At 51.2% G+C, this 18241-nt stretch overlaps 6 protein-coding genes across 6 annotated transcripts; 3 read left to right on the forward strand and 3 right to left on the reverse strand.

Moving 5' to 3' along the window:
• Window positions 1-409: 409 nt before the first annotated feature.
• On the reverse strand, window positions 410-899 carry BO86DRAFT_387357 (uncharacterized protein). Its single transcript, XM_025671566.1, has 2 exons — window positions 808-899; window positions 410-757 (listed from the first exon to the last, which is right to left on the reverse strand). Exon 2 carries the CDS (start codon window positions 714-716, stop codon window positions 477-479), a length of 240 nt encoding a protein of 79 aa, XP_025529802.1. The 5' UTR covers window positions 717-757; window positions 808-899; the 3' UTR covers window positions 410-476.
• A 5093-nt stretch (window positions 900-5992) lies between these two features.
• BO86DRAFT_425060 (serine/threonine protein kinase SAT4) lies at window positions 5993-8043 on the forward strand (the record flags this gene model as incomplete). Its single annotated transcript, XM_025675476.1, has 2 exons — window positions 5993-7423; window positions 7482-8043. 2 exons carry the CDS (start codon window positions 5993-5995, stop codon window positions 7611-7613), a joined length of 1563 nt encoding a protein of 520 aa, XP_025529803.1. The 3' UTR covers window positions 7614-8043.
• A 2531-nt stretch (window positions 8044-10574) lies between these two features.
• Window positions 10575-12351, forward strand: BO86DRAFT_387360 (amphiphysin-like protein RVS161). Its single transcript, XM_025671567.1, has 6 exons — window positions 10575-10880; window positions 10961-11011; window positions 11120-11165; window positions 11235-11308; window positions 11391-11538; window positions 11606-12351. Exons 1-6 carry the CDS (start codon window positions 10868-10870, stop codon window positions 12057-12059), a joined length of 786 nt encoding a protein of 261 aa, XP_025529804.1. The 5' UTR covers window positions 10575-10867; the 3' UTR covers window positions 12060-12351.
• Window positions 12352-12480: 129 nt separating this feature from the next.
• BO86DRAFT_291952 (aminoacyl-tRNA hydrolase) lies at window positions 12481-13236 on the reverse strand (the record flags this gene model as incomplete). Its single annotated transcript, XM_025667388.1, has 1 exon — window positions 12481-13236. A coding segment is annotated over one exon (756 nt), but the record flags the coding sequence as incomplete, so codon positions are not given.
• Window positions 13237-13889: 653 nt separating this feature from the next.
• BO86DRAFT_387362 (rRNA-binding ribosome biosynthesis protein RPF1) lies at window positions 13890-15469 on the reverse strand. The gene has a single exon (XM_025671568.1). The coding sequence runs from the start codon at window positions 15406-15408 to the stop codon at window positions 14092-14094; it is 1317 nt and encodes a 438-aa protein (XP_025529806.1). The 5' UTR covers window positions 15409-15469; the 3' UTR covers window positions 13890-14091.
• Window positions 15470-15656: 187 nt separating this feature from the next.
• Window positions 15657-18232, forward strand: BO86DRAFT_387363 (glycine--tRNA ligase). The gene is made up of 2 exons (XM_025671569.1): window positions 15657-17668; window positions 17744-18232. The coding sequence occupies exons 1-2, from the start codon at window positions 16082-16084 to the stop codon at window positions 18125-18127; spliced, it is 1971 nt and encodes a 656-aa protein (XP_025529807.1). The 5' UTR covers window positions 15657-16081; the 3' UTR covers window positions 18128-18232.
• Window positions 18233-18241: the final 9 nt, after the last annotated feature.

Raw genomic sequence — 18241 nt, forward strand, 5'->3', positions numbered from 1 at the left:
TAAGTTATTTAAACACTCTTTAGATCTAAGGTAGGTTATTTTCAGAACCGAGGTACAAGTACGTACACAGTATTCCGCAAAACTTCCGTTCAAGATGACAATAGTCAAGCCCGTTCTCCTCTATAACCAAAACTCGATCCCCTCTTCCTGTATCCAAACAGAGTCACGTTTGATCGGTAGTCAATAGCACTAACTCAGCATGTAGTTGTTAACTTAACGTACTACGGAGTAGTTATGGCCTAGTTGTTTGCTAACTAGTTTCAAGTGATTCACGGGGGTTACCGAGCCGTTGATTCCCCTGACCGTATCGGAGTACGGCTCGTTCTCCTCCCGAAGTGAATCAATACGGCCGGCTGTACTCTCTGCAAATACTATGGGTAGCCCGTCGCCAGTCAGGCCGTTAGGACATAAAGCTGCATATCATTTTGGATACAAACCTATCCGTGCTATGTGATAATGACCCCTTTTTCGTTGCTTCATCTCCTTCTCCTTTGACAGACCGGTTGGCGATCAGACCAAACGGCAGTTAACCACTCCTGCAGCAGCTGGGCATGAGCTAAGGTGCGGGAGAAAATCACCTCGCATCCGTCATCCCGGGCCGGATTCCCCAGCTGCACAGCTACGAGCGAGCGGACGGGGAGGAAAGGGGAAGAAAGGGGAGGAGAGAGATGAAAAAGAGGAAAAAGAAAAGAAAAGGACAAAGAAAAAGCAAACATGCATCGCATCTGCAGTTGAAACTCCGATCCGATCTTATAGGGTATGTCCAGTATGTACACTCATCCACGAGCCACCGCCTAATCTGCATAGCTGTAAAGAAAAAAAAAAAAAGTGAACCGTGAAGGACTGAATCTGGATCTCTAAGATGTGAAGTCATTTCGATTGCTAAGACAAGACTTTTATTACTGTATAAAATCAATCCGATGAATGAGAAAGAAAAAGCGAGAGAGAGAATTGTAAGCCACAGATACCAAAAGAGAGCAGGCTGCGTAAACAATTCTTTCCCCCGCGATACACAAAAACCAGGGTAAGTTAGCTTGTTCATGTCCTATCGCCCAGCACGGTTTAGATTCCGAGACTAGAAAAGGAAGACCTGAATTCCATCGGAGATGGTTCCCCACATTTAGCGGGGCTGCAGTTGATGGTTCTAGCATTGCTGCGACATGCCTACTTCTATGGTTCTGTCTGTTTGTGTGCGTGTGTGCGCGGGTGCGCACGCGCGTATACATGTTTCTACGTGACTATAGAGCTAGCATAACTAGTTGAGAGTGGATATGGAAGCACTCTGTACCAGAAAACCAGAGGTTTGACAAGGATAATGAGCTCCTCGGTTGCCTCTTGTTGTCGGTCGCAGTGCCGGCGTCGGACATTTCAACTTGAAAGTTCCATTGGCTGCCAAAAATCCCTCGTGCAAACTGGATCTCAGCACCCGGCACTGAGTTAGCTTAAGCTACTAAGTTGACTACAGTACGTAGTACTCCCCGTAATTGGAGTAGGCAAATCACTCAATTCACTACTTACCCTAATAGACTAGTTGATTATCATCAACTTGTCACGGACCAAGGTAGTTAACTAATTCCTTACTAGGTAATCATCTGTCCATCAGCTTACTTTAAGTCACCTTCGAAACCTTCAGTTTCCAACTCCCGTCTGGTCAAAGCGCTACATTCGGGCCAGTCAAAATGAGCTTGGCTGAGCGATCATACATGCCTAGCCGGACTATCATTGCAGTCAATGACAAGTCGCCTTGACTCGGTTGCAAGGTTGCCCCTCCCACTTGATCTTCATCATTTTCGCGGCCTTTGTAGTTAGGGTTAGACTTTCCGTATGAGTGAGCAAGGTGACCAGCTGAGGATCAGGTGAAATACAGTAAAAGGATGGATGGATCACGAATGAATGGGCTGGCTTAGTCTAACTGATAGCTTACTGCGGAAAGATGACTGATGGCAACATGGTTATCAACCGGATCTCCGCAAATAAACGCATGGAAGAATAAATTGACTGCTGTATGGTCGGCATTGTGATCCCTACCTTAATAACGATAGCCAACCACATACCACCTATCATGCCTGGGGTTGCCTCAGCTCTTCTTACTTGGCACCGAGGCTGTTCCTTCTTTACTGCTTGTGTCCTCTGGTAGTATGTAGGCGGGTTATCGCTGGCCAAGGGAACCCACGTCATTTCGCCCAGCCTTGAGCAGGAAATGTCGAGGTCCAAGTGTGTATAGTATGTGTGCGTTATACCTAGAAATTAGGGTGCCGCTGCTCATAGGTAGTGATTTCCAACCCACGAAAAGGCCACTCTTGACGATGCTCGGCGGTGCAATGACCGCCAGAAGGCCCAAGGGTTCCCTTGACCCTGCGTCCTATCGTTGCTTGTCTCCAGAGGGGGTGTTACAACGCGATTGTGTCCGACGTTGTCAATCATGCCTAGAGGTCGAGTTTAGATTGCTCACAACCTCCTTCTATCCTGTTTTCGCACATCTGCTGACCCTCGCGGAGCCAGCATTGGCGTATGGCTGATAGTTGACTCCGGTCGAGCAGCAATGGATTCTGGTCAAATCAGAGGCCAGAGATGTACTCAATGTACTCATAGGAAGATGATCTGAGCACTGTCTCGGAGATAGCACACGAAGGCCAAGGACTCTCTCAAGGTAAACCCTAGCCTCCAGCGCGAACCCCCTCCCTCCCTTCAACGTTTTTTTTTTCCCGGACGAGCCACCAGTGTGTCCAGCTCCGGGTTCTGTATAAAGGAAGTTCATTCATACTTCGCAGCAGGCTGTCAACCCTATTGTCAATCATGCCAATGAGGGCTTACAACTGACAAGCTGTGTTGCAGAAACAGAGGTAGATCAGAGCGCTGCGGTCGACTGTTCCATGTGCCCGAGCATCCAAGACGCGCCCACATGGCAGATAGTACATAGCACTGTAGTCATGTAGATCAGTAGGTTTCAGCCTCTCGTCAATCGAAGAACTCATTCGGGTGCACTGCAGGGCAGTCTGGAAAATGGGACCGAGTCTGATCCGATGGAGGGGTAAGCTACCTACTCAGCATCTAGGATGGATGCATTTGCGCTTATAACATTGAGGGCGGGGCTTTTCAGCACCGGTAGTAGAAAAAGGCAGAGGCGAACAGTTTCTGATAGACCGATAATGGGTCTTCAAAAAGAGATTTCAGGCAAAGAGGGGGTTCCCACCCCCATTCTGACTTGCGCATACTTACCCCTCAGTTTGCGGGTAGCCTGATTTCACAATTGAACTATGGGCAAATCAGAGTGGGGGGGTAGCAAGACGCCACCACCGGCCAGCTCGCTGCACTCCGAAAGAAGCGCCACAGCAAAGCTATACGATATACCATGAAGACTACAACTTATTCGTATATCTAGTATTTATGGTTTGGATCGAGATCTGAGTCTCAATCTGACCACCCACTTAAGTTAGAGCCACCGAGTTGACTTGATGATAGTCCATGATAATGATGGGGGTGGATTGAGGCTGTGCAGAATGCAGGGCGTCTTCAGCAGTTCTGATCCGAAACCTAGTCTTCCTTCAGTTTAGATTAACTTGACTAAGTTAGTAACTTACAAACAAGTTAACTAAGTCAACAGGTACTCATATGTAATCACCCAGAGCTGCTGAGCTGAGGGTTGACTAATCCATTTGCGGCCGGCGAGGGAGCTAACGTCATCTACAAATTGTGCGAGGCCAAGCGAATCCAACCGTGTAGGTCTTTCTTCTTACATACTCGGTAAGGTATTTCCGGTCACGGACAGTGAACGTCATCCGACTAGAGCAAAGGGGACAGCGGAGAATATTCGAAAAAGACCGTCACAGACTTCTCAAGGGGGACCTGCGCTTTATGACGATGGATCAATGAGTCAATGGGCCAACAAGTGGCAGCAGGGGAGCCAGAACTGATGAATGTGAACGGCTTAATTCCAGGGATCTTCCGCACTGCAATGGAGTCTTGATGAGAAATCCCACAGGACGCCTGCCTTAACTTAGCCCCCCTAAACCAAGTTTAGAAGGTCAAGGGGAGGCCAACGCCCGCGCCACTTTGTTCTTGATTATTGTTACATTCTTAGTACTCCGTACCGTTGGCAGCATGCCCTGGTTGGTTTCGTATTTGTTCAATCTGTTCAATTGTGCTGTGCTCACCTGTAATTTACAGGGTATTCCATGTACTGTACCATACATACTAAGCAGCTCGTACTGTACTGTTTTCAGTCAGTAGTGTACAATGTACAAATGTACTGTACTACTGTACCCGCCCTGTTTGCTTCTCTATGTACACACATGCAGGATCTAGGATGGGATGGACTCTTTCCTTCGTTCCTGCCTGCTTGCTGCAAGAGCGCCAGGTCAGCAGAAGGGTGAGGAACCGAGACCGGGGATATAAGCAATCCTGTTCCTTCATGCATTCATGGTTTGAATTTGCAGACCGACCTTCCATTGCTGACTCTCCTAGCAAGCTCAGAAGATGGGTTGCAATCGGGGGTTCTGACAGAAACGGTGTGGCTGCCATTGACGGTGAAAACCATACGGTGACAGTACCAGGCGGGCCAGCTCAGAGGGCAAGAGACTCACTCCCACTCCTTTCCTCTCGACTCACCCGAGGCCCCCGAAGCCCTGCGAACGAGGGGGCCGAGTCAGCTTAGGACTTTATCACTTTAAGCTATCTACTGTAACTACATATATGCGAAAATCCACTAGATACTGTACTCATTGGGGGAACCCAAGATGGTAAGGTCGAATGGGAGAATTCGGGGGGATTCTTCTGTTCCTCTCTCTCTCTCTCTCTCTCCCCCTCTCTCTTGTGTTTCTCTCTCGTCTATCTCTCGCTATTAATCCTCAATGAAATATGACTGGAAAGTCTCTCAGCAACTTGGTAAGGTAACTTTACAAAGAGCAGTCCCTCCTTCGATATGGATGGAGTATGCAAGTGTGCGAGGAACCCAAGGTCGACTCAAATAGTCAACCGACTTGATATTATCTAGTGAAGTAGTTACGGAGAGTTGATCGTTCAGTCGACACTAATTATTATAGAGGGACAGCAATTCAAAGGGAACAGAAATTATTAATAATAATAATAATAATAAAATCGAAAGAGAATATACTGTAGAAAGAAGAAGGACAACAGAAAGGTAAACCCACTCAATCACTTTCCATAGTCCACTGCAGTGCCCACTGCCCACTGCGTACTCCGTACTGCGCAGTATTACTGATTGGCCTGGTTACTTACTTACTTGCTACCTAGTATTTACCATTCCCTCCTCCCTCATGATAATCGGATACTCACTATTTCAACCGCGCTCCCCCGTAGCTACACTTTCTACTCTTCTCCCTCCTTCCTCTCCCTCTCCTCATCTACAGTACATCGTCCTCCTTTCATCAAGCGTGCGAATACCTTCCGGGTGGTAATTTTGCTCTACTCTGCTTTCGTACCTTTAGTCCCAAGGATACAGTCGGCCGAATCTCCGTTGTGCATCTCAGTATTCGAATTCCACTGGGTTCTCGTTTCTTGAATCGTTCTTATTGCCCTGTTATTATTCATATTGTTCGTTATTTTTTCGTTGAGTTTGATTACTCCTGCGGCTTAGTTCATTCAGGTTTTGAGGGTTCCAGCTCCTTCTCGGTATTTTATTTTACAAATCACCCCTGCAACGTTTGCAAATTTCCCAGCACCAGCCGTCGGTCCGTCACTTTCGTCACACCTCTTCTTCCTCTTTTCATCCTAAAGACAAAAAGCCGTCGCCTCAGGCCACCGACCCATCACTGGGGCCACCGCAACTTTTTTTTTACCCTTCCCACCCCCAACTCCCCCCCTCCCCAGTTCTCTCCAATCCTCTCCGGTTCTCTTTCTATATTCAATTCTCTTTCAAAGTTATCTTTGGCCTTAGCAGCTTCGTGCTGTAGGCTTCCTTGCTCCCTCCCTACCTCGTGGGGGCATTCTCGCTCCTCTTCTTTTCCGTCTATACCATCTCATACTACCGCACATGACTCCACAATCGATTTCACCTGTACCTTCCGCAGTCTCTTCAGCCGCAACGTCACAAATTTTCAACGACTTTGGAGATGGAGAGTCCCAGGTAACACGTGCTTTTGCGGGCACACATCTGTCCGAAATGAACGGGGACGCCCTCCCCTCCTCCCCTGGGCCAGTGAAGGCACCCAAACCGACCATGGCCAACCGCATCTCTCGTATGTTCTCGAATACGGGCAAGACGACCCTCAAGGAGTTGGATCCGCATCGCGATTTTTCGGATAGCAGCTCGGATAGCATCAAAGCATCCTCCAATGGTAGTACGAAACCTTCGAAACCCTCGTCTCGCCCTACCTCAAAACCCTCCTCAAGAGCGCCATCCCGTCAAACGTCTACCAGAGAGGACGCAAACGAACGCAAGATCAAATCCAGCAGCGGCAAGGACCAAAAAGAAGCTCCAGTCGCTCATCGACGCTTTGAGGTACCCGGCGATGGTACTCACCTACATCACCTCAAGAGTGCCAGAAGGCAGGAGAAGTTGACCGACTTGCTCCGCGATATGCTGGGTGGCGGGAGAAAGAAGGAAGATCATGTCGAGGAACAGCAACTGTCTCTCATGTCTACATGGATTGACCAATTCAAGACCGAACGCGACAAGCTTGCTGCAGACAAGAAGGGCGGCCCCAATGCCACGGCCTCGCTAGTTGATAAGTACGGCAAGTGTCAAGAGATCGTTGGTCGGGGTGCTTTCGGTATTGTCCGCATATCTCACAAGGTGGACCCCAAAGACTCCAGAGTCGAGCAGCTTTATGCCGTCAAAGAATTTCGCCGTCGGCCCCAAGAAACTACGAAGAAGTATCAGAAGCGGTTAACATCGGAATTCTGCATTTCCTCATCTCTCCGCCACCCCAACGTGATACATACCCTCGATCTCCTGCAGGACGCCAAAGGAGACTACTGTGAAGTCATGGAGTACTGTGCAGGCGGTGATCTGTACACACTGGTATTGGCCGCTGGCAAATTGGAAGTTGCCGAGGCCGATTGCTTCTTCAAGCAGCTCATGCGGGGTGTTGAATACATGCATGAAATGGGTGTCGCCCATCGCGACCTGAAACCCGAGAACCTTCTGCTGACCACCCATGGAGCTCTCAAGATCACGGATTTCGGAAACGGCGAGTGTTTCCGTATGGCTTGGGAGAAAGAGGCCCACATGACTGCTGGGCTCTGTGGTTCGGCCCCTTACATTGCCCCGGAGGAGTACATTGAGAGGGAATTCGACCCAAGAGCGGTCGACCTGTGGGCGACTGGCGTGATCTATATGGCTATGCGGACTGGGCGACACCTTTGGAGAGTCGCCCGCAAGGATGAAGATGAGTTTTATCAGCGGTATCTGGAGGGTCGCAAACATGAAGATGGTTATGCTCCCATCGAAACTTTGCATCGGGTAAGTACACCGTTGACCTCGTGTTGGCAGACGTGTAGACTGACACGTAGCTATGCAGGCTCGTTGCCGGAACGTCATCTACTCTATTCTGGATCCCAATCCTTCTCGCCGAATCAATGCCTCGCAGGTGCTCAAATCCGAGTGGGTCCGTGAGATCAAGCTATGTAAGGCCGGTGAGGAAGGATTCTAAAACAGAACTCAACAAGCAACATATCCACGCTGTTGGGCTCCCTTTCAACGCACCGGGGATGGTCGCTTGAGAAGGGGCCCCATGGTCTCAGCTGGCTCAATCTTGCGTTAGTCGGGGCTGTGCATCCCTTATTGAGAAGTCTATCTCTTGCTTGGTGTGTGTGTTCCAAAAACAAAACCATAGACCCGGGTGGTTCATGTGTCTGCCGTTCTACAGGCGAATTTTCTTTTCCTTCCGCCTGCTTCTTTCTCGGTCTGTCTTGCGACTGATACCATAGAAGGGGGCTCTTTTGATTCCGAAGCTATCATACCGGCGCATGTTTTTCTGTCTCTACCACTACTTTATACTCCTGCCTACTAGCTTATGGGTTTAGTTTGGTCGTCATGTTTCCATGTCAATGCAACGAACAGTCATGATCTATGAGCCACCTTCTCCTACTTTAGCATGTTTGATGCAACATATATCCATTTGAATTGACTAATCGTCGCTCACGCTTCAAGGGCACCGCCCTTTTGTCTTCTCATGTTGTTCCTCTTGCCTTTCTTCTTCTCTTTTCTTCTCTATTCCTTTCTTGGAATTTCTTTTGTTGTGGTGATTCTCTCTTCTCGAGATCGGCTGGACGATCAGTCTCTCCTTGGGGAGGATATTATGAGTTGGCTCAGCTGGGATCTGTCCTAACCATTAGCGTCTTTATCGTTCGCTTGCGTCTTCTTCACTTTCCGGTCGTTCTTGGTGTCAGGGCCTGGAATTATTGTACCATCAAAACTATTATGGGACCGGGGATCTAGCATGCGTGTTTCTGGGATACCCTCTGGCGGCATATTCTCCGATTTGACCATCTATGCCATTCTTCTCATTACTCGTTCCTTGGCTGAATATTCTTGCTCGTCATCTAGTCATCTGAATGCTGGCTATACTGCACAGCGGCGTTTGTTGTACCCAATCCTGTCCGCGACTCAACAAATAATGGTTCCTATGTACCGTACCAATCATGGATTGTTTTAAGATAGTTAAATTGACCTGGTATTGCTTCCAGTACGTAGGAGCACGAGGCTGCCTGCTGCATTTATAGGCCAGCGATCAATGAACGTCAACAATGAGTTCGAGTTCCGGCGCATCTAGTCACCTTAGTTACTGGTCCAATTCACGACCAACTAAGAGCCGCCCAAAATGCGTACAATGTGTAAGACAACGGTTTCAGCCTCGGTCGCGATCAAAATCCCACGGTCGGATTCCCGATAACTGGCAGCTGCTCCACCGCTACCACCACGGACAAGACCTGCCCATGTAACTGCCAGGTAACCCCAAACACATGACTGGCACTTGTGCTGCATGCACAGACTACACCGGAATGTGATTCCGCATTGGATTTGGTGTTTATGTCTTGTTCGACCGGTCCAGCCCAGGACACACGACGCAGGCCATGCACACTCCCATATTGTAATAATAATGTACAGTACTTACTCTGTATTATTGTATGTATATGTATATGTATATGTACTGTACGTACGTACGTATGCAGGAAAGAATGCGCCGGGCAACAAGCCAGATCAAGCTTGCTTGGCGCATCCCGCAGTCCGAAGACGAACTCGAGCTTTTAGTCAATGGAATTAGTTAGTTAGTTAGTTTCCTCAGCGGGCCGACTGACTGTCATTGAGGAGTTTGAGGAGTGGAGATCGACAGCTCACCCAGCATGTTTTCTTGACATGGGATGGGTTGTGTGTTATTGATGCCGGGCTCACCGTCTGTCTATCTGGTAGTTCAGGGTCATTTACTGACTATGAGTATGGAGTAAACCCTCCACTTCAGGATCTAGAGGCCCTCTCAGGCTGCAACTGCTACCCTCCACCCCCTTGAGTCTGAGTGCTCATGTTGTGGCTGTCTGATTCCGTTGGGAAAATGTCAAGCTTGGCACTGCAGCCAGCCCTATGCCAGCTGATGAAGAAGGACGAAGACGAGGATGGAGTTCCGGATGATCTTCCGCTCAGGGTAGGCAGCACCATTCTCTTCTCTCTTGGCGCAGAGGCGAGCTTCTGAACCTCTTACCTAACAGTCAGTCATTCTGGTTCGATTGAGAAGTCGATCCCCGCCAACCGCTGCAAGGCTGATGGCCAAGAGTCCGATATCGGGTGGATCTTGGCGGACCAATTAATTGACTGGCTTCTCTTTAGGACATTAGTACTCGAGTATGATTTCGAAAACGAGCACTACGATGTAAGTACGGGGTATCTACGGACAGTGCATCCATACGGAGTACTGGAAGGGTTCTACTGTAATGGCTTAGGGTCCATTTGGGTTTTGGCACGAGGATCTTCTTCTCCGAGGCCCCGAGGGAGGGTTAAATTTCATACAAGTATGTATGTACACAGTGACTATGTCATGCTGTGCCTGTCGATCCTTCATTGGACCAACACATGGTATTGTACTTGTAGGCCTCATACCTAGTACTCGAAGATCATCACTTTGCTTGCACGAGGGCTCCTCAAAATCCGGGGTGCAGAGCAACCGGATGTTCAGGGTCTGGAGCCTGGTTCGGCCGACGATGCGCTGCAATGACTTGGCGAAGGAAAGAATTGCGCCAGAAAGTCAGAGGATAGATAGCCTTGACATGTTGTAACGTGTATTTGCAGTGGTTGACTGACTTACTGAGTAGCATACTGACATCACTCCCTTAACTAAAGGAAGTTACATAGCAGAAGGCAGGAGGCAAGGCTGCAACGTTTCTTGATACTGGCAATATATGACGTAGAAGAGGCCCAGCAGATATAGTGATACCAACAGTGTACAGTACTGTGACTTACAAAGGCACAGCCCGTGCTGCTACAGTACACTACAATACAGAAGTCATCCGTCCGCGGATCCCGGGCTATGCTTACAGATTACAATACATGTGTACGTAATATGCCACAGTTACAGTAGGGCTGTAATGCAGAAAACATTACAAGACAGAGAGAGCACCGCCACATCATTCATAATTGGGTCCGCGCCACAGTGATGGCAGCCTGCCTTGTCCCGCATTCATCGGGCATCTCCAATCTGCTTTCGGAAAAGAGGCACCCTTTCCACCATTACGTTTCACTCCCTCGGACTTGAACTCGAACAACGAACTCGCCATTTGTTTGGTAAACACTTGTGCAATCCTTATCGGAGCGCCTATCTCTTGCGGCGGCATATCCCAATCGGTTCTCTACATCTAGCCATCCAACGCCCTATCTCGAAGACTTCACCCCCGACTCGCAAGACCCGTCGTCATCATGTCCTGGGCAGGTGCGCAACGCCATCCCTGCTTCTTGCAGTCGCCGCCTATCCGCTTGAGACCTCTACTCTAACTCGTCTGGACTCTTTAGGGTTTAAGAAAAATGTGAACCGCGCAACGACGCAGGTGATGATGAAGACCGGTATGTTTGGCTGCCTGCATACCCCGCGATGAGATTGTCTTCTGTCATCATCCCCCTCGACCGATCACGACCACCGGCGGCTGACTTGGAATACTTCTTGCGGACTAGGCCACGTGGAGCGGACCAACGATCGCGATTATGAGATTGAGGAAAGGTAAGGCATTTCGGGAAACGAACTGGTGATTAGCGGTCTGGTCCGGGTCACTGATAGGCTCCGACTCAGGCGGTATCGGACCATGGAGGCTGCTGCCAACCGGCTACAAAAGGAGGCCAAGGGATATTTGGATTCGCTGCGAGGTGTGTTTTCTCTCTGAAGCCGCTTGCGAACCATTGGGAGGTCCCCGAGGACAGATTGCTAATGCGCAGACAATTCTATTAGCGATGACCGCCTCCCAGATGCGCATCGCCGAGACGATCGATGCTTTTTACGGCGATGCGGGTACACGCGATGGCGTCAGTCGGAGCTATAAGCAGGCGGTGGAAGATCTAGACGCTGAGACGATCAAAGCCTTGGATGGACCCTATCGGTAAATACTCCTCCTCGGCGACTGCCGTCGATGCTCTTGCTGGTCAATGCTGATTAGGCTGCTACAGGTCGACCGTGCTGGAACCCATTTCGCGATTCTGCGCCTACTTCCCGGATATCAACGAGTGCATCAAGAAACGCAACCACAAACTCCTGGATTACGACTCGATGCGGGCTAAGGTGAAGAAGTTGGTCGAGAAGCCTGACAAGGACGCCACGAAACTGCCCCGGACCGAGCGCGAGATGGAGATCGCCAAGCAGGCGTATGAGCAACTGAACGAGCAACTTTTCACGGAGCTACCGCAACTGATTGATCTCCGGGTCCCGTATTTGGACCCGAGCTTCGAAGCCCTGGTCAAGATCCAGCTGCGCTTCTGTGCCGAGGCGTACTCGCGCATGGCTCAAGTACAGCAGTATCTGGATGCGGAGACGCGGGATCAGTATGCTCGGGGAGATTTGGACAATCGGGTGGAAGAAGTGTTGCAAGAAATCCGGGACCTAAGCATAGCGGGCACTGTGTGAGGCTTCGATTGTCGATCATGTTCTTTTTCAGAGCAAAGGGGAAGGCGTTCCCAATAGTTGCTATTCTTTCTCGGATTTGCGCTGTCGCTATTACTACCCCATTTCTTCCTCGATGGGCTGCCTTTAATCCTTGATTCGCTCGTGCGTCGAGCAAAGGGTGTTTGGGAGGGGGGAGAGAGGAGGGAGGAGTGACTCTCTATCTTCCAGCTCCTTAGCTAGACACGGAGCATTTGTGTAAGATCTAATTAGACTCTGGATTCGCGTTCCTTTTCATATAAGGGAATGAACTGCATTTCATGGGTATCTGTATAATATACGGCTGGGTCATGACTCCCCCAGCATGAAAATCTATCTGCTTGTCCGCTGCTTGCTCAATACATTGTTTCCATCCTTCCGTTTATGATGATTTGATTCACTTGAGCTCATCGTCCGACCGGTAAAACTCGTCGGCCAGGAGATCCATGACGCGACCCGCCGCGGCGGCAATGGCATCCAACTCCGTCTGGGACATCTTGCCCAGGACATATTTCGAGACGGCCTCGGACGTTCTCTCCTTGGGGCGACCGATGCCCACGCCGACGCGCATCACCCTCGGGCTTGTCGCCGACTTGGCCGGGTAGTGTTTCTTGGAGCGCAGGACGTCGAAGATGTTCTGGAGGCCATTGTGGCCGCGCAGGCTGGCCTCATTCGGACCCCCGCGGCGGACCTTGACCTTCCCCAGCGGCGCCTCCAGCTCATCGTGCAGGATGACCAGGGTCGGTTTGAAGTCGCGCACGTTGCGCGGATCGGTGCCCCGGCGCTCCCACTCGGGCAGCTGCCGCCCTGGGGCCGGCAGGGGCAGGCTCGCGTCCGGGATCGTCAGCTCCCCGCGCTCGGCCAGCTGCTGGTGGTTGACCCCGGCGCTGGGGAACTTCTTCATCCACGTGCTGAACGCTGGCACAACTTTCCCGCCGGAGACGTTCATCATGGCCGGCGACTCGAAGGTCTCGTAGAAGTAGGGCCGCCCGCCCCCGCGGCCTGTATGGGGCACCCGCGCGCGCAGGAGCGGCAGAAGCGCATCCAGCAGGATGTGCCCCGCGCTGTGCCGGGTTTGGCGGTAATGCTGGGGGAATCGGTTCCCGATCGAGGCGATGAATAGGAAGCGGTGCGGGACTTTGAGTATCGGCCCGGCTGCGGCTGCGGCTGCGGGAGAGGTGGGAGATATGGACATTGGTTGGAGGGAGGAGTTGTTTGGTGCACACAGGGGAGTGTGTGTGTGTGTGTGTGTGTGTGTGTGTGTGTGTGTGTGTGTAGTGTATGGTGTATCGTACAGTACAATGTGAAGGTGGTTGTTGGTGTAGGTGTTGTAGGTGTTGTAGGTGTTGTAGGTGTTGTTCAAAGTAGTGCCGGAGAAGGCATTATCGTTTTTTTTCCAAGTTCCCTTTTTTTCTTTCTTTTTTTTTTTTCTCTAGAAAAACCCCTCCGACTGGCCCTTGATCTACAAATACAATCAGATCAGGGCTTTCTTCCACCCACCCACCCAGCCCCTGGTGGCTTACTTCTCTCATTGTCCTTCTCTTACCTCCAACTTACCACCACCGCTCGGGCCCTTTCTTCCTATAACGAGTGTCGTTGATGTCATTTCCCCATATACCTAAGGGTTATGACCTGACAATAAGGCGGAAAGCCCCCCCCATGCTGGGCAAGGAGGACCCAACCACTCCATTCGTCTAGTCTGCGGCCATTTACTGTGATACGGCTGCATTAATTCGAAAAGTGCTGGATCTTCGCTACTAGGTGCGCTCGGAACCTTTTTCTAAGCAACGTCGAGAGTGCATATAAAGACTATATGGGAAAAAGAGCCTTGAGCGTCATGCATGACGGAATGAGATAGTCGTAGGATGATATCCTGATGTGATATGAACAAGCAAAGAAACCCCTCCCCCAATAAAAACAGGGCTTCGGGTAAAGCAACCAACAAAACGCCCATCCAAACCCCAATGCAAACAAACATGGCTGGATATCTTCGAGATGAACAATGGGAGAAAATGCATCACAGCTGGAACTTGGTGCGGGTCTTCTCCATACCACCCTTCCATTCCCACTCCTGGCCACTAGCCCGTTGTATACCCTTATCGATCCGGCGCAGCTTCAGGGTGAAGCGGGGTCCCAGTTCCTGCATACCAGCTCGGATGCCCTCGGCACCCTTCATCTCCTTACCATCCGCACCTACAACTGCCTTTTCAGTCTCTCGCTTCTCGCGGAAGACGTAGCGGTGACGACGAAAGAAGAGATAATCGCGGCTATTCAAAACGGTGACGACTTGTCGGCCTTGAACTTCCGGCTGGGCGGGGAACAAGGTGCGGAATAGATGGGCTGTCAAGAGACCCAGAGGAGTGCGGAAGTTGTTCAGGATGAGCTCGGGGAAATGATCGGTGGCGTTTCCGTGCCCAGGAATGCGTTTGCCTTCAACCCAATTCGACATGGAGAAGTGGAACATGGGACCAGTCGGCAGGTGTACGATATCCAGGCCGGTGGGTTTCTTCTGATCTTCACGTAAGATAACCAGTGCAGTGTAGTTCCGATTCGAGGCGAATTTGGCGATCTCGCGGATGGAGAACTGATGAGCGAACCGATGGCGAGTGCGGCGGACATAGTGCGAGTTGGGGAAGAGGTCCGTGAGTAGCTCGGCCTCGTGATGAAGGGTTGAGTTGAGCGAGGTGGTGATGAGGATTTTGGGTGAGGGGTTTTCAAGGTTGAACAACGAGGGGAATTTGGCGGCCAGCGCATCCGGGACAAGACTGAGGTTAGTGCTCTTGGTCACTCGCGACGGGCTGGTCGCTCGCTCGGTAGCGGAAGGAAGAGCTGATTTGCGCCGTCCACGAGAGTCGTCCGCTTTTTCATCTTCATCGCCCTCTCTATCATCTTCATTGTCTTCCTCCTCGTCGTCGCTGCTAGCAAGCATACTGTCCACATCGTCATCTTCATCATCATCGTCCTGCGACTCTTCATCCCCCGACTTTTCGGGATTTTCCAAGGATCGATTCAATTCATCCTCCTCTTCCTGCTTGCGTCTCTTGATGCGCTCCACATCAACACTCAATCCCAACCCATCTTCGACGTCACTGCCGGCGTCATCCCATACTCGCTTCCGATCAATGGTAAGTGGGATATTGCGCTTCAACCGTTCCTCCTTCAAGCGGGGGTTCTTGGCCTCTTCCTTCTTGAAGGCATATCGTTCGGTGCGGCGAGCGGAATCCTTGGCGCGCTTTCTCTTGATATGAAGCATCTGACGGCGAAGTTTGTTGCGCGGTTTGAGTTCCATACTCGCATCAGGCGGCGGCCGAGCGAGGGCCTTTCCTGATCCCATCCTAGCGAATCTGTCAAGATATTTCTCACAATTGACTTGTGCTTGTGTGACTGACGCTAGGCAAAAAAGACTACTGGAGGGGAAAAAAAGAATTGAGACGGGCGGAATGATATCGGGACTGGAACAACAGCTTCCGGCGGTGAGAACCCGATCTGCTGACATTACGAGCCGGGGACAACAACCATACCCAATCAGGAAATGTGGAAGTTTTTATGCCCGTTCTTTTTGCATGAAAGCCAGCAATCATTCTCCAGTTCCACCCAGGCCAATTTAATTTCAATTTATCATCATCATCATTTCAAACCAGCGAATTGGCTGGTCTGACGTGGTGGTTGAGTGGTAGTTTGTAGAGACGTGGCGGATGACTCACTCGCAGCATTGCTCTCGTCTTTCTGCTCTCCCTCGTTTCATCTCTTCTCCTCTCCTGGTTCGGCCACCGCCGCCGCCGCCGCCGCCGTCGTCTTTTCTTCCCCGCCGCCGCTGCCCACTTACTCTTTCTTCACTTCATTCCGCTGCCCCTCTTTTTCTTGCTTCAATCCCCGCGACTTTCGTCTCGTCTCCCTTCTCCTCCCTCCCCTCCTCCTCCTCCTCCTCCAGACTTTTCTCTACGTCGCCCCTCCTTTCTAAGAGTCATATTGCTCAATCTAGTCCAAGCCAGAAGAAAAAGAAGAAAATGGCTACGATCAACACCCGGACCGGTCAGGTCGTTGACCGCAGCGTTTTGGACTCTATGCTGCGCCGCCGCCTCTTCTACACCCCCTCCTTCGAGATTTACGGCGGTGTCTCCGGTCTCTACGATTATGGCCCGCCCGGCTGTGCCGTCCTGAACAACATTGTCGACCTGTGGCGCAAGCACTTCGTGCTGGAGGAGGATATGCTCGAGGTCGACTGCACCATGCTGACCCCGCATGATATTCTCAAAACCAGTGGTCACGTCGAGAAGTTCGCCGATTGGATGTGCAAGGATCCCAAGACCGGTGAGATTTTCCGCGCTGACCACCTGGTCGAGGAAGTGCTTGAGAGCCGCCTGAAGGGCGACAAGGAGGCCCGTGGACAGAAGGTTGAGGTGGACGAAGAGAAGGAAGCTAAGAAGAAGCGCAAGTCCAAGCAAACCAAGGCGGTCAAGCTTGATGATGCTGTCGTCAAGGAGTACGAAGAAGTCCTGGCTCAAATTGACAACTTCGACGGTCCTGCTCTCGAGAAGATCATCGCCAAGTACGATATCCGCAACCCGACCACCGATGGCAACCTCCTCCCTCCAGTGGCTTTCAACCTGATGTTCCAGACCTCCATTGGGCCTAGCAGCAACATGCCTGGTTTCCTGCGCCCTGAAACCGCCCAGGGTCAGTTCCTCAACTTCCACAAGCTGTTGGACTTCAACCAGCAATCCATGCCGTTCGCCTCTGCCTCGATCGGCAAGTCTTTCCGTAACGAGATCTCCCCCCGCGCTGGTCTGCTGCGCGTGCGTGAGTTCCTGATGGCCGAAATCGAACATTTCGTTGACCCCGAGGGCGGCAAGAAGCACGCCCGCTTCGCCGAAGTCAAGGACGTTGAATTGTCCTTGCTCAACCGTGACGTGCAGCTGTCCGGGCGTACTCAAACCGAGAAGATGACCATTGGCAAGGCCGTGGAATCCGGACTGGTGGACAACGAAACCCTGGGTTATTTCTTGGCTCGTATCCAGCTTTTCCTGCTCAAGCTTGGTGTGGACCCTAGCAAGCTTCGTTTCCGCCAGCACATGGCCAACGAAATGGCCCACTATGCTGCTGACTGCTGGGACGCTGAACTACAAACCAGCTACGGCTGGATCGAGTGTGTCGGCTGCGCCGACCGCAGCGCTTACGATCTGACGGTGCACAAGAACAAGACTGGTGCGCCCCTGGTTGTGCGCGAGCCTCGCGCTGAGCCCTTGAAGATTGAGGAGTGGCAGATTGATTTGGACAAGAAGAAATTCGGCCCCCGTTTCAAAAAGGATGGTAAGACGGTTGAGGCCGCTATTGAGGCCCTCTCTCAGAATATGCGGGAGAAGCTCTCTCTGGACCTGACACAGAACGGCAAGATCGAGGTGCCTGTCGACGGTGTCGGTGCCGGCTCGGTCGAGCTGGACAGTGAGCTGATCAAGATTAAGAAACGCACTCGGGTGGAGAACGTGCGCGAGTACACCCCTAACGTGATTGAACCGTCCTTCGGTATTGGTCGTATCTTGTACAGCATGATGGAGCACGTCTACTGGTCTCGTGAGGGTGATGAAGCTCGTGGTGTAAGTTTATCTTCCTTTCTTGCTCAAACCACTGTCTTTGCCAAACGCACCGAACTTACTAAATCCGCTATGCAGGTTCTGTCCTTCCCCCCGGCGATTGCTCCGACCAAGGTGTTGATTGTCCCTTTGTCGACGCACGCCTCCTTCGCGCCCCTCAGCCAACGGCTGATGATGTCTCTGCGCCGAATGGGTATCTCCAACCGGGTGGACGATTCATCCGCTAGCATTGGTAAGCGCTACGCGCGCAATGATGAGCTGGGAACCCCCTTCGGTATCACTGTCGATTTCCAGTCGGTCAAGGACGAAACTTTCACTCTTCGTGACCGCGACTCGACGAAGCAAGTCCGTGCCAGTGAGGCGGAGATCTTGCAGGCCCTCAAGGCTCTCGTCGATGGTGAGGAGACTTGGGAGGACGTCCGCAAGCGTCTGCCTGAGTTCACTGGCCAGGAGGTTGATTAGACAAACCATCAATGGCCGTTGATGACGGCCTTTGACATCCCGTGTCCCTTCCCTTCTTAATAAAGAATCATTTTCATTCAGTTCATTCAATATCAATGTTATCAATGTTACTCC

This window comes from Aspergillus japonicus (assembly GCF_003184785.1).
Source record: "Aspergillus japonicus CBS 114.51 unplaced genomic scaffold BO86scaffold_11, whole genome shotgun sequence".
NCBI lineage: Eukaryota > Fungi > Ascomycota > Eurotiomycetes > Eurotiales > Aspergillaceae > Aspergillus > Aspergillus japonicus.